Below are 22,023 nucleotides of genomic sequence, written 5' to 3'. Positions count from 1 at the left end.
GTAACCAGTCAGCTCACTGCAACCTTTGGCAAATAATGTTGAAAACAATATTATAAGCTGTGAGGTGTTCTAAATTGACTGGAAATTAATGTTATTGAGGTTAATAATACTCTAGGAAGAAAAAAAAGACCAATTTATGTGATTGTAGCTTTTTTTTTGTAAATTTTTGAAAAAAAATCCAAAACCAAAGCCAGTCACCGCAGTTTGGCAAAACCAGATCCAAATCCAGACGACGAATTAGAACCAAATCCAAATCCGGCAAAAATGGTCCGGCGCACATCCCTAATATATATATATATATATATATATATATATATATAAGATATATATATATATATATATATATATTATATATATATATTGTGGCAGTATCACCAGAGATGGCGTTGGTGAGCAGCAGATTCTGTGTGGGATTGGAGAGATCCTCCCACACAGGGTTGAAATACTGAGTGGTGATACACCTGTCAGGAGGAGAGAGCTCAGGTGTGAGCTAATGAGAGGGCCGAGCAGTCAGGCTGCTGGGGACTGTCTAAGTGAGACTGTAGCAGCCAGGAGACCCCAGTGAAGCTAAGCAAGCCATTGGGGGCCAGGAGGCCTGAGTCCGGATCTTGCAAGAGGCAAGGGGGGACCATCAAACTCTCAGACTGTGGTACTATAAAGCAGCGAGGCTGCAGGCTAAGGAAGCTATATCTGGCCAGGAGGCCAGGAGGCCAGGGTCCAGTTCTGCATGTGGCAGGAAGGACCCCCATTTACAGAGACTGTGTTGGCAGACTAGCTGCACCCTTATAGAGAGGGCTCAAGAAGTGAGATAGATGCACTAAACAGGGGCTAGGTTGTTTTGTTATTTTCTGTTTGTTATTTTCTGTATCATGAATTCACAAGCGGGAAGTAAAAGCATCAATTGTTTATCACAATATGTATGTATGTATATGTATATAATATATATATATATATATATATATATATATATCTTAGGGGTGTGCACCAGCCACTTTTCATGTTTTGGTTTTTTAATATTGCTTTGTATTTTGGATCTGGATTGGTTTTGCCAAAACCACTCTTTCGGGTTTTGCGCTTTGTATTTTGGATCTGTATTTTTTTGAAAAAAGCATAAAAACAGCTAAAATCACAGAATTTTTTATTTTTTTTGTTCCTACGCTATTATTAACCTCAAAAACATTAATTCCCACTAATTTCCAGTCTATTCTGAACACCTCACACCTCACAATATTGTTTTTAGGAGTGGCACTGCAGTGCAGACAGGATGGCAGTTTGAAAAACTAGGCCCCAAATAGTACATAATGCAAAGAAAAAAAGAGGTGCAAGATGGAATTGTTCTAGGACCCTCCCACCCACCATTATGATTGGTTCATTTGGGCCCCCACAAAACAAGCTGGCAATAAATCTGTCCCTGCACAAACTGGCTCTACAGAGGCAAGATGTCATCCTCATCCATCGATTCCTCACCCTCTTCAGTGTTGTGTACATCCTCATCCTCACAGAGTATTAATTCATCCCCACTGGAATCCACCATCACAGGTCCCTCTGTACTTTTTGGAGGCCGGTCTTCCTGGAAGAATATATAATTCATTTTGATGAACATCATCTTCTCCGCATTTTGTGGAAGCAACCTCCTACACCTTTCGCTGACAAGGTTCCCGGCTGCACTAAAAACTCTTTCAGAGTACACACTGGAGGGGGGGCAACTTGGGTAAAATAGAGCCAGTTTGTACAGGGGCCTCCAAATTGCCTCTTTTTCCTGCCAGTATAGGTACGGACTGTCTGACATGCCTACTTGGATGCTGTCAATGATGTAATCCTCCACCATTCTTTCAATTGTGACATATGCAGTGACAGTAGACATGTCAGAAATTGTTGCCAGGTCCTTCAGTCCTGTCCAAACTTGGTCCTGCATGCCCTGCATCACCGCCAGTGGGTTGGTTAGGATATCTAAGTTGTTTCCTGGCAGCCCCAGTTGTGGGAGAAAATTAAGAAGGAGCTGTTACCATGTAACGTTCCACTTCAGCTGACAGTGTTTTCACCAGCAGGTCTTTGCACCTCTGCAGGCTTGTGTCCGCCGGAAAGAGAGACACCACGTAGGCTGTAAACCTAGGATCGAGCATGGTGGCCAAAATGTAGTGGTCTGATTGCAACAGATTGACCTCCTTCGAATCCTGGGAAAGTGAATGAAGGGCATCCCACATACTGAGTGGAATCGCTCCATCTTAGCTTCTCCTTCACTTTCTCCAGCTGCTTCTGCAACAGCCTGATGAGGGGAATGACCTGACTCAAGCTGGCAGTGTCTGAACTGACTTCACATGTGGCAAGTTCGAAGGGCTGGAGAACCTTGCACAACACAGAAATCATTCTCTACTGTTCTTGAGTCAGGTGCATACTCCCTCCTTTGCCTATTTCATAGGTAGATGTATAGGCTTGAATGGCCTTTTACTGCTCCACCATCCTCTGAAGTAATTGTAGAGGGTTGAGTTCCACCGCGTTACATCATCTTGCTTCTGGTGATGGCAGGGCAGGTTCAAGAGTGTTTGCTAGCACTCCAGTCTTTGGCACAGAGTTGCTGAATGGTGAAAGTGGCCCAAAATTTTTCGGGCCACCAAATCATCTCCTACCCGCCCCTGTCATTTTTGAAAAAAATTTTGCACCATCAAATTTATTGTGTGAGCAAGACATGGGACGTGGGGGAATTTACCCAGATTTAATGCCCGCACAATATTGGTGGCATTGTCAGATATCACAAATCCCCAGGAGAGTTTAAGTGGGGTAAGCCACTGGCCAATGATTTCCCTCAGTTTCTCTAAGAGGTTGTCGTTAGTGTGATACAGTGATACACAGTGTAGCCTGCCTTGGAACAAGCTTGTGTTTCTGAGATGCTGCTACTGGTGATGCTGCTGTTGTTGCTGCGTAAGGTGATACATCTACCCAGTGGGCTGTCACAGTCATATAGTCCTTAGTCTGCCCTGTTCCCTGGACACTGGGTAAAACTGCATTTTTTAGGACACTGAGGACACTTTTTCTTATGTCTCTGTACCATTCTCAGCATTGCCTGCCTAGTGAAGTGGAATCTAGAGGGGATTTGGTACTGGGGACACACTACTTCCATCAATTGTTTAAATCCCACTACACTAATGGCGGATACCAGATGCACGTCTAACACCAACATAGCTGTCAAGGCCTCAGTTATCTGCTTTGCAACAGAATGACTGCTGTCATACTTCATCCTCCTCGCTAAGGACTGTTGGAGGGTCAATTGCTTAGTAAAAGAAGTAGTGGTGTTCCAACAGCCTCTCTGGAATGATGAACAACTCCCAGCAGCAACAGCAGCAGTGGCAGCAGTAGGCATAGCAATGCAGGATCCTCTGGAGAAATCTCGGATAGGAGAGGAGTCAGTCATGCCAGTGACATGGCCTGCAGGACTACTTCCAATCCTGACTGAGGAGGAAATTGATTAAGAGGGAGTTGACGGTGTGGTTTGCAAGTGCTTGGATACAACAGGACAAAGGGATTTAGTTGTTCCTGATCTGCTTACGGTCTTAGCCAGTTTCTGAACATGGCAGTAACTTTTTATGAATGCTCTGCAGGTGATGTATAAGGGAGGATGTTCCTAGGTGGTTAACATCCTTACCACTACTTATTACACCTTTACATAAGCTACATATGAAAAGACAGTTGTCTGGATTTGGATAGAAATATTTCCAGACCAGAGAGGTGGAATATTTGGTCTTCTGCCCAGGCATGACCATGATGGGCTTTTTCATCCCACGGACAACAACTCTTTCCCTTTGGTGCCTGATTTAAACAAACACATCACCATCAGAATCCTCCTCGTCAACTTCCTCCTCAGCGCCTGCTACACCAATATCCTCATCCTGTTGTACTTCAACAGTGACATCTTCAATTTGAATATCAGAAAGTGGACTGTGGGTCCTCCTTCCAGCACTTGCAGAGGGCATGCAAATGGTGGAAGGAGCCACCTCTTCCCGTCCTGTGTTGGGAAGGTCAGGCATCACAACCGCCGCCACACTTGGACTCTCCTTGGGGATTTGTGATATCTTCTTAGAACGCACAGTTCTTTGCTGTGCTTTTGCCAGCTTAACTCATTTAATTTTTCTAGTGGGAGGAGGAGGGCTTCCATCATCATATGAAGCTGAACCACTAGTCTTGAAAATAGGAAAGGACCTCAGCCGTTCCTTGCCACTCTGTGTCATAAATGGCATTTTGGCAATTTTTCGTTTCTCCTCAGATGATTTACATTTATTTTTTAAGTTCATTTTACTGAACTTTGGCTTTTTGGATTTTACATGTCCCCTACTATGACATTGGGCATCGGCCTTGGCAGACGACATTGATGCTATTTCATCGTCTATGTCATGACTAGTGGCTGCAGCTTCAGCACTAGGAGGAAGTGGTTCTTGATCTTTCCCTATTTTATCCTCCAAATTTTTGTCCTCCATTATTTTAATGGAGTACATTATTTTTGAGTGAATAGCCGCTGTAAAAGTTATTTGTATGGGCGTACCCCTACAGCAGACAGGGCACCCCCTGTAAAAATTATTTGTAAGAGCGTACCGCTACAGCAGACAGGGCACCCCCTGTAAAAATTATTTGTATGAGCATACCCCTTCAGCAGATAGGGCACACCCTGTAAAAATTATTTGTAAGAGTGTACTGCTACAACAGACTGGGCAACCCCTGTAAAAAATATTTGTATGAGCATACCGCTACAGCAGACAGGCACCCCCTGTAAAAAATTATTTGTAATAGCATACCGCTACAGCAGCCAGGGTAGCCCCTGGACAACACAGCACTACAGCCAGCCCCTATATACAGGACAACGGCCAGCTAATATATGTACAAGGACAACAGTAGTCAGCCAGCCCCTATGTATATATGGACAACAGTAGCCAGCCAGCCCAGCTTTTCACACTTGGGGTGGGTGAAGAGAGTAGCCCTGAAGGACAGAGCACCCCCTGGACAACACAGCACTACCACCAGCCAGCCCCTATGGCCAGGACAACAGCCAGGCCCTATATGGACAAGGACAACAGTAGTCAGCCAGCCCCTATTTATTGTATATAGACAACTGTAGCCAGCCAGCCAGCCCCTATGGTCAGCATCAGCAACAGCTCCCTCCCTCCCTCTTGGCAGTAGCCAGCCAGCAGTACTTTATTATTTTTTATTTTTATAACAGTCTAACACACTGAGATCCCAGCTCCCTAACTCTGCACACTCCACAGCCGAAATGAAAAATGGCAGCGACCACGAGATCTTTATAGAATCCAAAACCTGCGAGAATCCAACAGTGGGATGATGACATTTTGCCTCGATTTCAGATCTGAGCCAGGTGGAAAAACCCAAGCCTGACTTGATTCCCAGCTCGGATTGGGGGGGTTCGAGGAGGCTCGTATTTCGGAAATCCGAACCTGCTCATCCCTAAAATATATATATCTCATTCAGTCATTCATTTCTATGTATGTTTGTGTTAAGCTTGAGAACTACTGAACCAATTTTCATTAGGTTTTCACTGAAATATTCATTGAGATCCTCTGAGTAACATAAGCTATACACACACACCAATCCTACCTCAGGAAGCCATTACTGAGAATACTTACCAGGCTTCTTCCAGCAGCAGCTCCTCATGTCATTTGGGGGCGGGTGCAGGGCTTATGATTGACAGGCTCTGGAGGACCCCAGTGCAAAAGAGGACTGAAGGAGAGGGAAGGGTTGGCCAGCACACTGCCTGCATTGATCTAAGCAGGCAGACTGACTTTCCTCACTGACAACCAGGTGATAGAGTCCCTTTCCACATAAAACTTTAATGGTCAATACAGTGTTATTGAATAAAATAATAATCACTCAAAGATAATGGGTAGGCACTGCTAGTCTGTACATACAAATAACAGTAGTAACAAAAAAAGAATATGACAGAAGGCAAAACAATATTAACATGGCAGTCAATAATTACACAATAATGGAAATACAGAAACCATAACCACAAAATCAACTCTGTCTGACCCAGTACCCTATGTGAATGTTGCAGCAGAAAAAATCAGGATCACCATTGCAAGGGGGAGGAGATAATGACATGTCAAAGCAACATGGTTTGTTCAGGTGCACAGTTGCTAATTGTTAGAGAGCAGTGTGCTCTAGCACTGTCTCCTTTTTTTATGATACATGCCGTTACTAGGACCCAGAGTCAGGGGAAGACATGACCTCAAAACTGGGGATGTCACCACTGGGCTATTGATCATGACCAGCTGGGTCCATCTTCACTGTGAAAAGTGTCACAGTACTGTGTGGATGCACAGTACTTAGCTCCTGAGGTGAGACACCTAAATACCACTGTTAATCCCTGCAATACCACTATTCTTCTTACCACTGATACCCTGTTGATATCAATAAACCCAGAATCCTGGTTAAGGAGACTCTGTGTAGCCTAACAGTTACTTTCACATTCAGCCTGACACCTATTGTGACCAAAAGCCCTATAGACTATATAAATTAAAATCAGTCCCCATATTGCATGCCAAAAGAGCTAATAAGCTCACCAAGGGAGTGAGTAGATATGGAGAACAGTTTTGAGTGCTGCCAACAGATAATGGAAGAGGGCAAAATGTGGAATCATAAGAGACAGAATGTGGTCATGGGGGTTGGAGGACAGCCAGGAGGGTATTGTCATGCAGACCAAAAAAGTTTAGGGTTTGCAAGAGGAAAGGGTGGGCCACAGTGTTAAAGGCAAATGATAGGTCAAGGAGGATGGGTGAAGAGTACTGGTTCTTAGATTTACAGAAATTATATCATTGCTACCCTTAGTGAGGGTAGTTTCAGTGCAGTGCAAGGAATGAAAGCTAGACTGAAGTGGGTCAAAAATAGAGAGTGAGAAAAGACTGGTTGGAAGGTAGCAGTAAGCAATACTCTCAAAGAATTTGGAGGCAATGGGGAGGAGAGCGATAGGAGAGACAAGGAATGCAGAAAGGGTGATGAGCGATAAATTGAAGAAATTGACAAAATGGGAACAGAGCAAGTTGAGAAGTTAGGATCAAGGAATAAGGTGGCAGGAGATCTGGATACACATCCTAGCTTTATCTCCAGAGATTGGAGGGATAGGATATGGAGAGATTAAATGGCAAGGGTTAATGGGGTGAGGGGAACCCAGTGCTGAGTGCTGCAGTGCATGAAGAGTGATGGGAAAGTAAGCTTAATCGTGTTTCAGCATACAGGATGGATTGCACAATAGTCAATGTGGTAAATAATGTGAGGAAAGACATTCAGGGTGGAGTTTAGTTTAGGTTGATACAGAGGAAGAATGCTTTGGGATCAGAGTAAGGATGAAAAATAATATGTGACAGGTGTTTGTGTAGAGGTAGCGGCATTAGCAAGGAAAAAGATGATAAGCTCAGATTTGGATGGTTAAGTTTGAGGAAGTGTTGAGTTATCTTGGTAGAGTTGATGTAGATGTTTTGACACACAAAATAGAACAGAGGGAGATAGGTCAGGATAGAGATTTGTGTGTTATATGCATAGAGGTGGCAGTGAAGGCTGGAGGAGCATATAAATTCACAGAGAGATGAAGAGTAGATAATGAAGAGTAGGGGACCTCAATAGAGAGATGTTGAGGAGGAGAACCCATGTCAGGAGTACTGTAGAGACACTGAAGGATTGATCTATAAACTATGAGGTGAACCAGGTGTGGACAATGCCACAAAGATTAAGGGAGTACAGGGTGTCAAGAATAGGATGATCAACAGTGCTGAATGCAGCAGAGAGGTAAAGGTGTATGAAAAGGGTGAAATGGCCCTTTGACTTAGCTGCAAGTAAATCATTATCAGATTGGGATTGCATTGTCAGTAGAGTGAAGAGTGTGGAAGCCCAGCTGAAAGGGTCAGTTAAAGAGTGGTAACAAAGAAAGTGGATCAGATGATTAAAGATAAGTTTCACAAGAATTTTGGAAGCAAACGGATCTGATCATTGGTGCTGTAGTTGGAAAGAGAGAAGGAGTCAAAGATGGTTTCTTGTGAAAAGGGGAAAATATTAGCAAATTCGAAGGTGGAGGGGAAGAAATCAGCAGAAAGGGAATGGATAAAAAAGTGAGTATGGTGCAAGCAATAGGGTAGAGGGAGAGGAATAGCATGGAAGGAACTGGGTCAAGAGAGAAAAAGAGTGTGGACCTCAGACACAGTTATGGGAGGGAAGTAATTGAGGGTGGCAAGGAAGAAGGCAGAGAGAACAGCTGGGGGCTGGATCTGGCAAGAGATTTCATGATGGATTGTGTAGAGGGGAAGAATGTTGAGGTAGGAGATTCAAGTGAATTCAAAAGTGAAGTTGTTTGAAAGGGTGGAGATGAGAGATTTGAAGTAGGCTTGTTTGGCAAGGCATGTATAGTAGGAATAAAGGTGCATACACACACAACAATTTTTTTTACAATTATCTTTAACGATATTGTTTATCATTCAATCGTTGTAAAAATCGTTCACTTTCTGAGTTAAAACGATGGACGATTATCATTCATGCGCGTTCACATTTGTAGTTTGTAGTTTGTAGTTCAGTCAGACTGACCAACTGAACGATTTTCATTAAGGGAATATGCATTTGTAGTTCAAAAACTCATTAATTACACTTTAAAGAATCTGACAGATAATCTGACAGAAAATCATTCATAAAATCATTGGTAACAAAATCATTGTGTGTGTGTGCAGCTTTAATAATGAATTCAAAGTAAATGAATTCAGTGTCAGAGCAGGATTTTCTCAGTGTGGGAGCATTTTTGAAAGTAGCAAATCTGTGGGGAGTGATATGATTGGAGTTTGGCATAACAGATAAAGTGAGGTGTCTGTGGATGCAATATAGTGAATTAAAGAGTGTGGTGCTTCATAGAGAGGCGGCAGCATTGTGGTCGGACTGTGTAAAAATAGTAGCAGTTCAAGAAAGTTTGAGAGCAACATAGGGTTGAATCAGTTTAGATATCGATGAGTGTGCATGGCTTTGGGGGCTGGTAAATAGTAAGGAAAGGAAGAAGTAAAAGCTGTGCTGATCAGAAAGATGAAGGCATAAGATCTTTGCTTAAGTTAGATTGATAATTCTTAGTCTCAAGAAAAAGACTTGCTTCAGAATTTGTAATGTAGATCCACTAATTGGGACTAACTGTGGCCCTGGCTTCACTGGGTATCTAGACCAGGCTTAGGTTCTGCAGTTTCGCTAGTGCAACAATAAGGTCTCCTTTGTGAAGCAAGGAGGAGAGGAAAAGCGCAACATGCGTAATAGAAGACAGTCTGACCCAGCAGGTGCCACTGGACCTTTGCCAAGGTTGCTACACCTGTTCTAGAAATCAGCTTTGGGGAAAAAAAGGTCCCATCCTGAAGTTTGCTAAATGCAAAGATTAGATTAATTTTCATATGACTTTCATAAGATCTATGACCCTGTCAAATTTTTGCAGCAATTCGTGCTTCAAATGGTCTTCTGTGCTTACAAAGAGCATACAGCAAAACAGCATATTAAACAGTGTTGCACAATAATGTGCAGCAATGAACAACAGAACAAGAAGCAGTGAATTACAGAGAGGACTGGAGCGTCATACTAAAACTCGAGGAGAAAGGCAGGGGATGTGAAAGCATAAAAGGAGAAGCAAATAAGTATGAGTTCAGCCTGTGCTTAGCAGTTATAGCAGAGCGAGCCTGTACACCTATAGTTTATGACGGTGTTCCTGATCAGTCAGCAATTTACCTTGTGTGGTAAAGAGCAGCTCTACTGAAATGCCAGAGGATTTTGTACAACATATGAGTATAATTCCTAGTTGGTGCACAGGTGTATCCATTACTGGCTGACACATTTTCAAAGATCCACAGGTGGGGCTAATTATTTCTCTTGTGATACAGAGGAGAGCTATAAAAATGTGTGCTGTTAGGAATCCCTGAGGACTGGAGTTGGGAAACACTGCTGTATATTACATTTCAAAGTAATGCATATACATTCATTTCTATATGTAAATAGGAAAATATTTATAAAGTCTTTTTAATATTTCTATTTCTTACCTTAACTACAGGACATAATTGGAGAAGTTTTGATATCACTTAAATGTCTCCCCACTTCACAGAAGATAGAAATTGGGATACTGAAGTTCAAAACAAGCTCGCTAAGCATTATTCAAGAAAGAGGTATGCATTGAAGTCAAAACACCAAATGTTATATATACACACACACATATATACACACCCATCAGCCATAACATTAAAAACACTTGCCTAGTATTGTATAGGTCCCCCTCATGCCACCAAAACAGCTCTGACCCATCAAGGCATGGACTCCATAAGACCTCTGAAGGTGTCCTCCTGTGGTATCTGGCACCAACACATTAGCATTAGATCCTTTAAGTCCTGCAATTTGCGAGGTGGGGCCTCTATGGTTTGGACTTGTTTTTCCAGTGCATCCTACAGATGCTTGAATGGATTGAAATTTGAGGAATTTCAAAACATTGAACTCTTTGTCATGTTCCTCAAATCATTCTTGAACAATTTTTGCAGTGTTACATTATCCTGCTAGATGAGGCCACTGCCATCAGGGTATACTGTTACCATGAAGGGGTGTTCTTGGTCTGCAACAATGTTTAGGTAGGAGGTATGTGTCAAAGTAACTTCCACATAAATTCCAGGCCCTAAGGTTTCCAAGCAGAACATTGTCCAGAACATCACACTGCCTTTGCCAGCTTGCCTTTTTCCCATAGTGCATCCTGATGCCATCACTTCCCCAGGTAAATGACGCACTCGCATCCGGCCATCCACATGATGTAAAACAAAATGTGATTCATCATACAGGACCTATTGTTCCATGGTGCAGTTCTGATTGTCAATTGCCCATTTTAGGTGCTTCGGTTGGTGGACAGGGGTCAGCATAGGCACTCTGACCAGTCTGCAGCTATGTAGCACCGTACATAGCAAGCTGCAATGCACTGTGGGCCTGACCCAGAGTTGGGAATAGAGTATGGTAGAGCAAGCAACTCTGCAACTTGGTCAAAACCATGCTGCACTGCAGGTGGGGCAGATTTAAAATGTTCAGAATAATTTAGATGTGGGAGGGGCGTGTCCAAACTGAAATCTAAATTGCAGTGTAAAAATAAAGTTGTCCAGCATTGTGGGCTGCATGCTAAAGCAGCCAGTATTTACCCCAAATGCAAAAAAAATTATGGATTTGCACCCCTTGCATTGCAACATGGTATGTCCAGGTACACAGTTACTTGCTATTTCTTACTCTATCCCCATCTTTGAATCAGGCCCTGTGTTCTGATACCTTTCTATAATAGCCAACATGAACTTTGTCAGCAATTTGTGCTACAGTAGCATTTCTGTGGGATTGGACCAAAGGGGTTAGCCTTTGCTCCCCATGCACATCAATAACCCTTGGGTGCCCATGACCTTCTCACCAGTTTACCATTTGTCCTTCCTTGGACCACTTTTGGTAGGTATTATCTACTGCCTACTGGGAACACCCCAAAAGAACCTCCCATCTTTGGAGATGTCTGACCCAGTCTTAGAGCCATCACAATTTGGCATTTGTTAAAGTCGTTCAGATCCTTACACTTGCCCATTTTTCCTGCTTTTAACACATCAACTTCAGTTTTATTTGGCCATTAGAAAATAGATCAGTCATTCATGTGCTTATTATTGGTGTTATAGATGTTACTAATGTTATTCACCTCACCTGTCAGTGGTTTTAATGGTATGTCTGATGGTTGTATAATATACAGTATATAAATAGCACAGTCATTCATGTTATTATTATTGATGTTATAAATTGCTATTACTATTTTACTCATTGGTAGAGGATTCTATCCTTCCTGTTTGGAGGTAAAGAACCTATCCACATTTTTCATAATACATAAATGTGCAAAATTGATTAAAAGCATATTGCTGTTCGCTATCTCCATATGTTTCCAGGAGCTGTTAGACTTGGTACTCAGGTACCTGGTTGCAATGATGGAAATACTGGTTTTCCTCTGTAACTGAATATATGCTCCATTTGTCATTTCATCCTTCAAAGGGTTTTCAGTCCATGCATATGTCAGGATATTGGAGATAGTTTAAGATGCACTTTAACCAACAGGATCAACTCGGTTTAGCATGAGTATAACATAAAAGTAACAACAACTGTGATTTGACACCAGGATCTATCCTTTACGTGTAAACATGACAGGCTACTTTTTTATTATTGAATGTTGCCAATTGATAAATTAATGTTAGAAATACATTCTCATGGATTAATTGTAGGCTGTCTGTTATACAGTCCAGTTATGGAACATTTTGGTAAACTGTTTCTTTATTTTGTGTATGCATTAACGCAATTTTAAGTGTTTTTATTACTATTATTTCAGATGTATATGCCAGAATAGATGTCTTCAGTAATCACCATAAGCAGAAACATCAAAAATCCAGTCTACGGGCAAAGTCTAAAGTGACAGTGTTCAATGAGACTTTTCTTTTCAGTCTTCCTAATCCTGGAAAAACGCAATGTCTCATACTCATCTCACTGTATGAAACTGTGGAAAATGGAAGGAAACTCATTGGACAAACTTCACTGGGGAACCAGAAGACCAAATCAGAAGATAATCATTGGGATAAGATGATGCAGTCGCTACGTCAGCCTGTAGCTGATTGGCATCCGCTGTACATATAAAGAGACTAGACAAATGATGTCTTCTGTTTTTGAAAGAGTCGGTACAGTACTAAACGGGTTTCCAACTGTAACCAAGGACATGAACTGGTGTAGTAAAATTGTTTTGATCTCATTCCATCTTGTATTGGTGTAAACTCTTTTCTTTTACCATCCCAGAATGGAATATTTATTTTATTTACACTTGACATCTAGATTAAGATTTGAAGCTATCAGGATCATAACTAAGAGTATTCAACTGGTGCATCCTGGAATCTGGAGAGCCACTGAGGTGTCCTTATAACACACTTAGCTTTCTGGTCCTGGCCCCCTCTTCCATGACTGCGTAACATCACATCTGCTGTAGATGGGGACGCTGCAGGGTGCACATGTGCCCTGATACAGCCCTGGAAGCATGGGAAGTTTAAATTAAACATAAATAAGGAATATAGAGGTCATCAACTGAGCAAAACTGAGATGACGAAAGGCAGTAGTAATGTGTGCATACAAAGCTTTATGAAACTGCTGTAAATAATGTGTTGCATTTGCACATGATGCTGATAAAGGTTCCATAGAAATTAAAGTAGTAGCATATTTGGTGTTGGTAAGGGTGATTTATGATAGTTCATCCTATTCGAAAATAACTGTAAGTCAGCCAAAAGGCAATATACAGGTGCCACTGCACATTAGTAATGCAAATTCAGCAGGTGATATAGATATTTATTTGCATACATAAACTATACAACATTTTACTTATTTACCTTCCTAATCTGTAGTTTCTTGTCTTTGTTTCTCAAACACAGCATAACCAAAGTCACTTTGTGATCATGACTTTAGCAGAATAACTCACTTGGCTCAAGAGATAAGCTTCATTGTGGGATAGTCACTCTCACTCTCTTTCACTTCCCTTGTTCTGTGGCATAAAGGAAAGGATTCTTGTACCATTAATTCAACTATAACTGGTTGTTCCTGCTGGTTATGGCAGTCTAGGCTGAATTCCAAACTCATTAACATACAATCTACAAGTTAGTGCATTTATAAGCCTGGGACTAATTTAACCTTAACTCATGCTGAATTGACAAACATGTTTTTTTATTCGGTTTAGTTTTATAAAGGAATTATTGAAAAACACTCTTAGGCCATCTACACACTTGTATGACCAGCAATTGTGCCTATGGAAGGGGTGATTTCCCTTCACCTCGCTCCAAAGTAGATTGCCTGGTACACACTCAAAAGATTTAATGAACAATGGAGCAATCACTGTTCCATCCTTTATTAATATGTACAGCCTTGCATGCGATAGGATTGGCCATACAACAGGTCAAACACACAACATCGCATGTGACCCACAAGAGCACGTGGTCAGGCATACACACAGCACTATATGCCCGATTTGTCATACCAATTTGCCCAGATTGGCCAAATCAAGCCGATATCGTGCAAGTGTGTGCCCACCCTTAGGCGTACAGCTAATTGCTATACTTACAGATAAGTTTGTGTACCATTCATCTTACATTGTTTGTGTACCATAGCAAATCATCTCTAATATCGGGGTTTAGACTACACCACTGTGAATCTTATCTTGATATTTTGATTACGAGCTTTAGCAGCATCATAAACTGCCAGTGCAAATATACAGTGCAGCTTCTCTAATATCAGGCATAATGTTGCAGTGGGGGATGCCATTCATGTGCCTGCTGTATATTTGCTCCACTGTTTACTTTGTGCAAGCTGCTCCATATTAAAATAGGCACTTAGAGGTACTTATTGATACTTCAAACTTGGAAAACATACAAGTTGGAAGTTTGTATTTGCAAAAATATAAATATCATCAATATCTCAATGGGTCAGAAAGTCAGATGTCAGAAGAAAAATGTAAACAGGTGGAATGGAGCTAGATACACATTCCTTTACAAAAATGTAATTTGAAACATTTATTAAAAATGTATATAAATGAAAATTAAGGTATATAAAATGACAATAGCATACATAAAATACAGATCATAGATACTCTATTCGAGCTCAATCAGGAAGCATTAATGCTATATTCTCAACCTCCACATGACTGCAGTGAACCAATAAGCATTGAACAGAGGTGTGATCTGTTCAAAGGAGAGTAGCTAACTCCAAGAATTGATAGTCATGAAAAAGGGAGTCACATGAGTTGCAAATCACTGTAACATGGTAATCGCTGGTAGGTGAATAACAATATGGGTGCCTAAATGTCAAAATTCCAATGGACAGCAAAATGGTAAGAAATACAAGTGTGTATCACCAACCGTGTGGGTGCAATCTAGTCAACAGCTGATCTGTGTATATATATATATATATATATTTATATAGTAAGCAAGAAAGAATGTCTGTCTTTCCATCTTTTTGTCCTTTATGCATGGCCAGAGTTTTGGACCTAGCCCCACCAAATTTGGCATGGTAGTGTAGTGTGACCAGGATTGGATTTTTGCCTAGGTTTGAACTTTTTAACAAATGCTAAAAATTGTGACAATCTTTGATTACAGTTTCCAGGGCTAGATCCTGTGGAAATTGGTAGTCTGCCAAAAACATGTGAAAAGCTAAAAAATATCCTTTTAACCTCAGTCTGAGCAAACTTGATGACTCATGCATGTTCATATTAAATCAAGATCCTCCTTGTTTGCAATCAAGGGTATAACTAGAACATTGTTGGCCACAGGACTGGATTAAGGCTTGTGGGGGCCCCAGGGCAACTAAGTTGTGGGGCCCCATCGATAAAATTGCTACAGCCCTACACCGACTAATATGCCCCTTGTCTCCGGACTCTCTACTGACCGGCAAGGATCTCAGTATACTACTTCATGTCCATGATACTGCTGAGAACCGACTCCCAGCAGCATAGCATACATGATCTAGTACACTGCTAGGAGCAAACGCATGATTTTGAGTGGGGAGGTTAGAGAGAGGGGGGAGGCAGACAGAGAGAGGGGATGGAGTGAGATATAGGTACATTAAGCTGTCTTTGGGTACATATCGTAGTTGATTACCGTGATATGTACCTAGAATATTGCAAATGACAGTTCTTCCAAAAAGAGATGTCTTTTGCGATGGCTCCAGACAGAGGAGCATTTGGGTTTAACACTCAGAAGTCCCTCTGGCATCCATCTGCGCATGCGCAGAAGGCTGAAGGGGTTGATGGGAGGGATCCGATTGGATCCCTCCCAAGGGGGAGCATCCCGATAAGAAGCCCATAAGCTTCTATGGGGTAAAGCCACCTGAATATGGTGATAGGAAGAAGTATTCCGATGCTTTGTACATATGGGGAATGCGGTAAAACCCCAGCAAACTGCATTTTGGGGGGTTTTACCTAATTTTCCCCTTTAGTACATGCCACTTATAGAGTTGGAGAGGGGAGATAGAGGAAGAGAGGGAGGGAGAGAGAGATCAAGATAGATAGATAGATATGAGATAGATAGATATGAGATAGATAGATGTATAGGGAGGAAGCTAGAGAGAGATGTCTTGAACAAGTTAGAGAGAGAGGGGGAGGGAGGAATGGACAATCAGGAGCACATACATATTTCGATACCTCTATTTACAGCAACAGATAGCAGGGTAGACTTCTAATGGGGGCAGGCACTTCACAGCAATAGGCCCCACCCCCTGCCAATACACCCGCAAATCACGGCATTATGTCAGTGTGGGGGCGGGGCTTTATGCTGCCGGCTGTGATCGGGAGTTGGCCATGGAGGGCTCAGATGGCCTGGATGTTTGTGGCAGTGTGGGGGCCCCCAATGTGTGGGAGCCCCTGGATGACCACCCCATCCTCCCCACCTATAGTCCGGCCCTGGTTGGCCACATAGCAAGATCTTAAAAGGGCCCCCCAGAGGTAAAAAACACATACTTTCCCCAAACACAGAGCCCATTCATGTTATGCCACAAAGACCCCATTCAGATTATGCCACACAGAGCCTTTTCAGGTTATGCCACACAGTAGTACCCCTTATACACATTTTGCCAAGTAGTATTAGTGCCCCTTACATATTAATACCCCTTACACTACACAGTAATGCCCCATACACATTACAACACACAAAAATGCCCTTTACAGATTATGCCATATAGTAGTAGTGCCCCATATAACACATTATTCCACACAATAGTAGTGCCCCTTACTCATTATGCCACACAGTAATGCCCCTTATAACATTATGCCACACAATAATGCCCCTTACACATTAATCCCCCCCAGCAACTCACTTCCCTGTGTCCCCCAGCAGCCGCTTGCCTCCCCCTATGTACCATCAGCAACCAGCAGGTGTGGATTTGGTGCCAGGCCACCATCTAATTACATCTTGTGCACCAGCAGGCAGCAGCAGACATGGACAGACAGCACCAGTGCAATTTGAGTTTGGCATTGGTGCCAATCATAGACCAGCAGCCAATCAGGAGCCACCACTGCTGATTGGCTGCCAGTCTGCAAGCTCAGATTGCCTTACAACTGGCAGCGCTGTCTCTCCATGTCTGCCTGCCGGTGAGCCACCTGTAATCAGCTGGTGAGCCAGCACCAAATCAACACTGCTGACACCCAGGGCCCACTTAGCAGCCCTGACTGGACCAAACCACCTTGTGTGCATGACTGGATGCAGGGGGAGCAGCAGGCCAAAGAGGCAGCTCGGGCACCATAGGAGCCACACACCTTGCACCCACGGTAGCTGTGACACTGTTTGCATAGTACTTATTATTTTTATTATTATCCTTTATTTCTATTGTGCCTTAAGGGTTTTGCAGTGCCTTACAAAGTACATAAACAATTGAGCAGAACAAGAGTACAGTGACTTACAGTACAAGACAATGCAGGACAATTACATGCTATATAAACATTGCTGCAACAGCGGTCATAGCCCTCAAATAAGTAGTATGATGGCAAAAGTTAATGGTTAGATGCCAAAGGTAATAGTAAGAGAAAGAAAAGCACTTGGGGAAGAGGGCCCTGCTCATGAGAGCTTAAATTCTCAAGATTAGGGGTAGACAAACAGGGGTGTCACAAGGTAGATAGTGAGCATGGAACAGAGTGTTAGCATAAGAGATGGAAGGTTTTGATGAAGAGGTGGATTGTGAGAGCCTGTTTGAACTTTTGCAGAGAGTCTGACAGTGAGATGTAAAGAATTCCATAGATAGGGAGCAACACATGCAAAATCTTGAAGGCAGTCATGGGAAAAAGTAATCAGTTTGTAGGAGAAGTGGCATTCATTAGCAGAGCAAATATGGTGGATGGGAATGTAAAGGGAGCTAAGGTAAGTGATGTAACTGCAGTGGAATGGGTGAAGGATTTATAGGTGAGTGTGAGAAGCTTGAATTGGGTTCTGAAAAGGAAGGGGAGCTAGTGTAGGGCTTGCAGGAGAGGGAAGACAGATGTAGTATGTTTGGAGATGAAAACGAGCCAGGCAGAAGAATCGAGGATAGATTGGAGTGAAGATAGGTGGGAATCAGGGAGGCCAGATAGGAGGGGGTTATAGTAATCCAATATGGAAATGACCAGTGAGTGGATGAGGGTCTTAACATCATCCAGGGTGAGAAAGGTCCTGATCCTGAAAATATTTTTGAGATGGAAGAAGCAGGACTGCAAAAGGTACTGAATGTGAGGTTTGAAGGTGAGGGAGGAGTCAAGGATAACTCCAAGACAGTGCACTTTGAGGTAAGAGGAGATGGTTGTGCCATCAATAGATAATGAAATTGAAGTGATTTTATGCGAGAGGATGGGAAGATGATCAGTTCAGTCTTAGACATATTAAGTTAAAGAAAGAACTAGAACATCCAGGAAGAGATAGCAAAGAGACACTTTTATAGGTATCTGGTGTATTTAGAATGCCAGGGTTGTGGTGTGGATCTGTTAGGGTGAATAATGATTACTGGAGCAACAGAGTCAAGAGCAGAAGTAAGGGAGGCATTGTATAGAGAAGTAGCTTGTTCAGGGCATTAGAGAGAATAGGGGAGAGAAGTGAATTGAGCAGTTGTTGGTAGCCTCATTATTAGATTTAGTGATAGTAGCCTTAGGGGCAAAGGTGGATAAGGTGAGAGGGATAACCGAAAATAGAGCAGGTGATGGTCAGAAAGGGGGAATGGGGAATTTGTGTAATCAGAAATATCACAATGGTGAGTGAAAACCAGGTCAGTGAGTGCCAACTCACATGGGAGGGTAGGAGGTCCATTGGGAGAGACCAAATGATGATGTGAGGGTAAGAAGTTTAGAAGCAGAGCAATCTGTAAGGATATCGATATGGATATTGAAGTTACCTATGATAATAGAGAAAAATCTGAAGAGAGTCACCAAAGCCCCAAACAGCGCAAAATGCAGAATAAAGGTGCAAGATGTAATTGTCCTTCACACCTACCCTTATGTTGTATATTAAACAGGACATGCACAGTTTAACTGATTAATTGATTTTGTAAGTGAATTTAATTATTTGATTCTGAACATTTTAATTAGCATTGGGGCATTGAGGGTGGTATCTATCAATCAGTGATTCATTTATTATCTTATGACCATTTACATTCTTAAACAGGTATAGCTCCCAATGTAGTCCTCATACATGTTCATTTTAATTAATAAATCAATCAATAGATCATTCTGGTTTTCTTTTCTCTCCTCAGTTGCTGCAAAAAAGTCCTTTTGAAAAAATGAAAAAGGACATGCACAGTTTAAAAAACCAATCACTTCAGTGACAGGGACTGCTACTTTTGTGGCTGAAGTGATTGCTTTTTTTGAACCAATAGGCTTAAGGCAGTTAACAATGTTGTTAACGATTGGCTTAAGGCAGCTAACAGTGCTGTTAGTGATCTTTTCTTTACAGTGGCAAGATGTCATCATTCTCATCCTCCTCCTCACCCTTATCAGTGTTAACATCATCTTCACACAATTTCAACTCACCTCTACTAGAATCCACTATTACAGAAGTCTCTGTACTTTAATGTGATTGTCAGTAAAGGTCTTCTTTGTGGAATTTATAGTTCATTTGATGATCATCATGTTTTTCACATTTTGAGGAAGTAGCCTTCTATGCTGATCGCTGACAAGGTATGTTGCAAACTCTTTCTGAGTGGGCAACTTAAGTAAAGCAAAGCAAATTTGTTCAAGGGCCTCCAAATTGCCTTTTTTTCCTCCCAGTAGTCGAAGGGACTGTTTAACATGTCTATTTGTACTCTGTCATTAAAAAGAAGCAGGTATTGAACAAACAGGCCTCCTGCAGGTAGTAGTAAAAAAAATAGCTATGCTACACAGGGTAGGTACACTATAAACAGTCACTTGAGTAGAAGTCTTTAGCGGTTTAGCACAATGAAGCAGGTATCTCACAAATAGTCTTCTTGCAGGCAGTTGCAAAGAACTAATGTGCTACACAGAATAAGTTCAATATATTGCAATCTTTAACAGCAGTCTATGCAATACCAAGCAACTTTGGCCTAACCAGCATACTGTGGTCATTTTTAAAAACAAAGTGGCATACTGAGGTAATAGGACTAGTTCTTGGGGGTTGGAAAGGCAAACTGTTTCTAACAATGCTGGGCCTACAAGGCTAATTAGCAATGCAACGAAGGGTTAATACACGGAGTAAACAGCAATATGCACTTAAAACCGAGCAATAAGACAGTGAAATTTTAACATACATGTTGTAGAAAAATGGTATTAACACATACAGCATTGATTGATAACCTAAGCAGTAATAACCTTTACTAGCAAAAATATTCTATACCTGCGATTTAGCAGAAATCAGAGGTTTCCAAACTCGGTCCTCAATGCGCCTTAACGGTCAAGGTTTAAGGATATCAAACTCATAGCCTACAAGGCCAGTTTTCCACCCAAGTGACTAAGGAAGCAGAGAGCCTTGTGCACAGCCTCACGCTGCTACTCCTTATCCTCCTAACAGGAAACAGCAGGAAACAGCACCCTCCTCTGCCATACTACAGAGCAGCGTGCATTAGAAGCAGAGGGTTGAGCGAGTGGTCCGGCTGGACTGACTGCGGCAACTGAAATCATACCGCACTGCTCCCCTCCTCCACACACCGCATGGACAATGCAACACGTGACATTCAGTGAAGACGCCGACCGGTAAGCCCCGCTAGCGGGACGCTGCAGTCACATGCTATCACCGGGACATTGCTTCAGACAGTGCAGGGACACGTACGTGGATATCCACATACGGAGAGCTACCTTTCTACATAAGGTTACCCTCACTTCCCTAGCACATTGCAAGTAGCCAAAGGGACATACACATACTTGTCTTTTTAGACATAGGGTACCGTATATATTTACGGGAAGGTAACCCCCTCAAAGGGCACACCTACCACCCGGACATTATTTACCCACTTGGGATCAGTCCTATTGGCTGACTTTTTCTTGGCTACTAGTCGGTATGGACAAATACTGAGCTGATATATAACATAAGGGTACCGTATATATTTACGAAAAGGTAACCCCCTCAAAGGGCACACCTGCCACCCAGACATACCTTGATCCTTCCATATAGGACTTAATCATCATATATAATTCTTATTAGATTATTTTACCATCATACTCCTACTACCAGAAAGGAGACATATAAGAGACTAAAATAGCCATCCATATCACTAGATGCATTGGTATATGGTGTCTATATAAATAAAAGATTGTTTATAACATTCATTAGATCTGTTGTCATCTCCACATTTTTTACCTTAGCTACATTTTCTATAATATGATATATAGACAAGGTGAGCGCATGGTACAAAATCTATTTTTATCGGTATAATTTTGATGGAGACAGGACATCTCCAGTACCAAGCAGCCCCCTAAAACAATAAACATCTTGTTGAGCGCTGTTCACATTTCCCATTTCTATACAAGGCTAATTAGCAATGCAATGAAGGGTTAATACACGGAGTAAACAGCAATATGCACTTAAAACCGAGCAATAAGACAGTGAAATTTTAACATACATGTTGTAGAAAAATGGTATTAACACATACAGCATTAATTGATAACCTAAGCAGTAATAACCTTTACTAGCAAAAATATTCTATACCTGCGATTTAGCAGAAATCAGAGGTTTCCAAACTCGGTCCTCAATGCGCCTTAACGGTCAAGGTTTAAGGATATCCAAACTCATAGAATATGGCCAGCAGCTAGTTGTTGTTTATTTATTTTCATTCAATTTTGTTATCTCATTTTTGATGGAATTAAATCAACATTCAACACGAAAATAAGTTAAATGATCACATAAATGATTATTGGGTGTTGTTAGATTTTTTTTCTTAAAAAAATGTTTGATATTGGGTTATATCTGTAAGTTATTTATAGTTTTTGAAGTATTTTTACAGATTAAGGGCCTGATTCAGAGATGGACGAAATGCTGATGTTTATGC

At 41.8% G+C, this 22,023-nt stretch overlaps 1 protein-coding gene across 2 annotated transcripts in view; it reads left to right on the top strand.

Annotated features, from left to right (window-relative positions):
* Window positions 1-12,793, top strand: part of LOC148525287 (synaptotagmin-1-like) — a 111,603-nt gene extending 98,810 nt beyond the window's left edge. For both annotated transcript variants that reach the window (XM_088471077.1, XM_088471079.1), the window contains 2 exons: window positions 10,055-10,166; window positions 12,377-12,793. In XM_088471077.1, the coding sequence (XP_088327203.1) occupies window positions 10,055-10,166; window positions 12,377-12,678 (414 nt within the window). In that variant the 3' untranslated portion in view covers window positions 12,679-12,793. The remainder of the gene's footprint in view (window positions 1-10,054; window positions 10,167-12,376) is intronic.
* Window positions 12,794-22,023: the final 9,230 nt, after the last annotated feature.

This window comes from Taudactylus pleione, unplaced genomic scaffold (genome assembly GCF_031769625.1).
Source record: "Taudactylus pleione unplaced genomic scaffold, aTauple2 ptg000109l, whole genome shotgun sequence".
NCBI lineage: Eukaryota > Metazoa > Chordata > Amphibia > Anura > Myobatrachidae > Taudactylus > Taudactylus pleione.
Note: the sequence above shows the minus strand (reverse complement) of the source record. Positions and strands in the feature narration are given on the sequence as shown.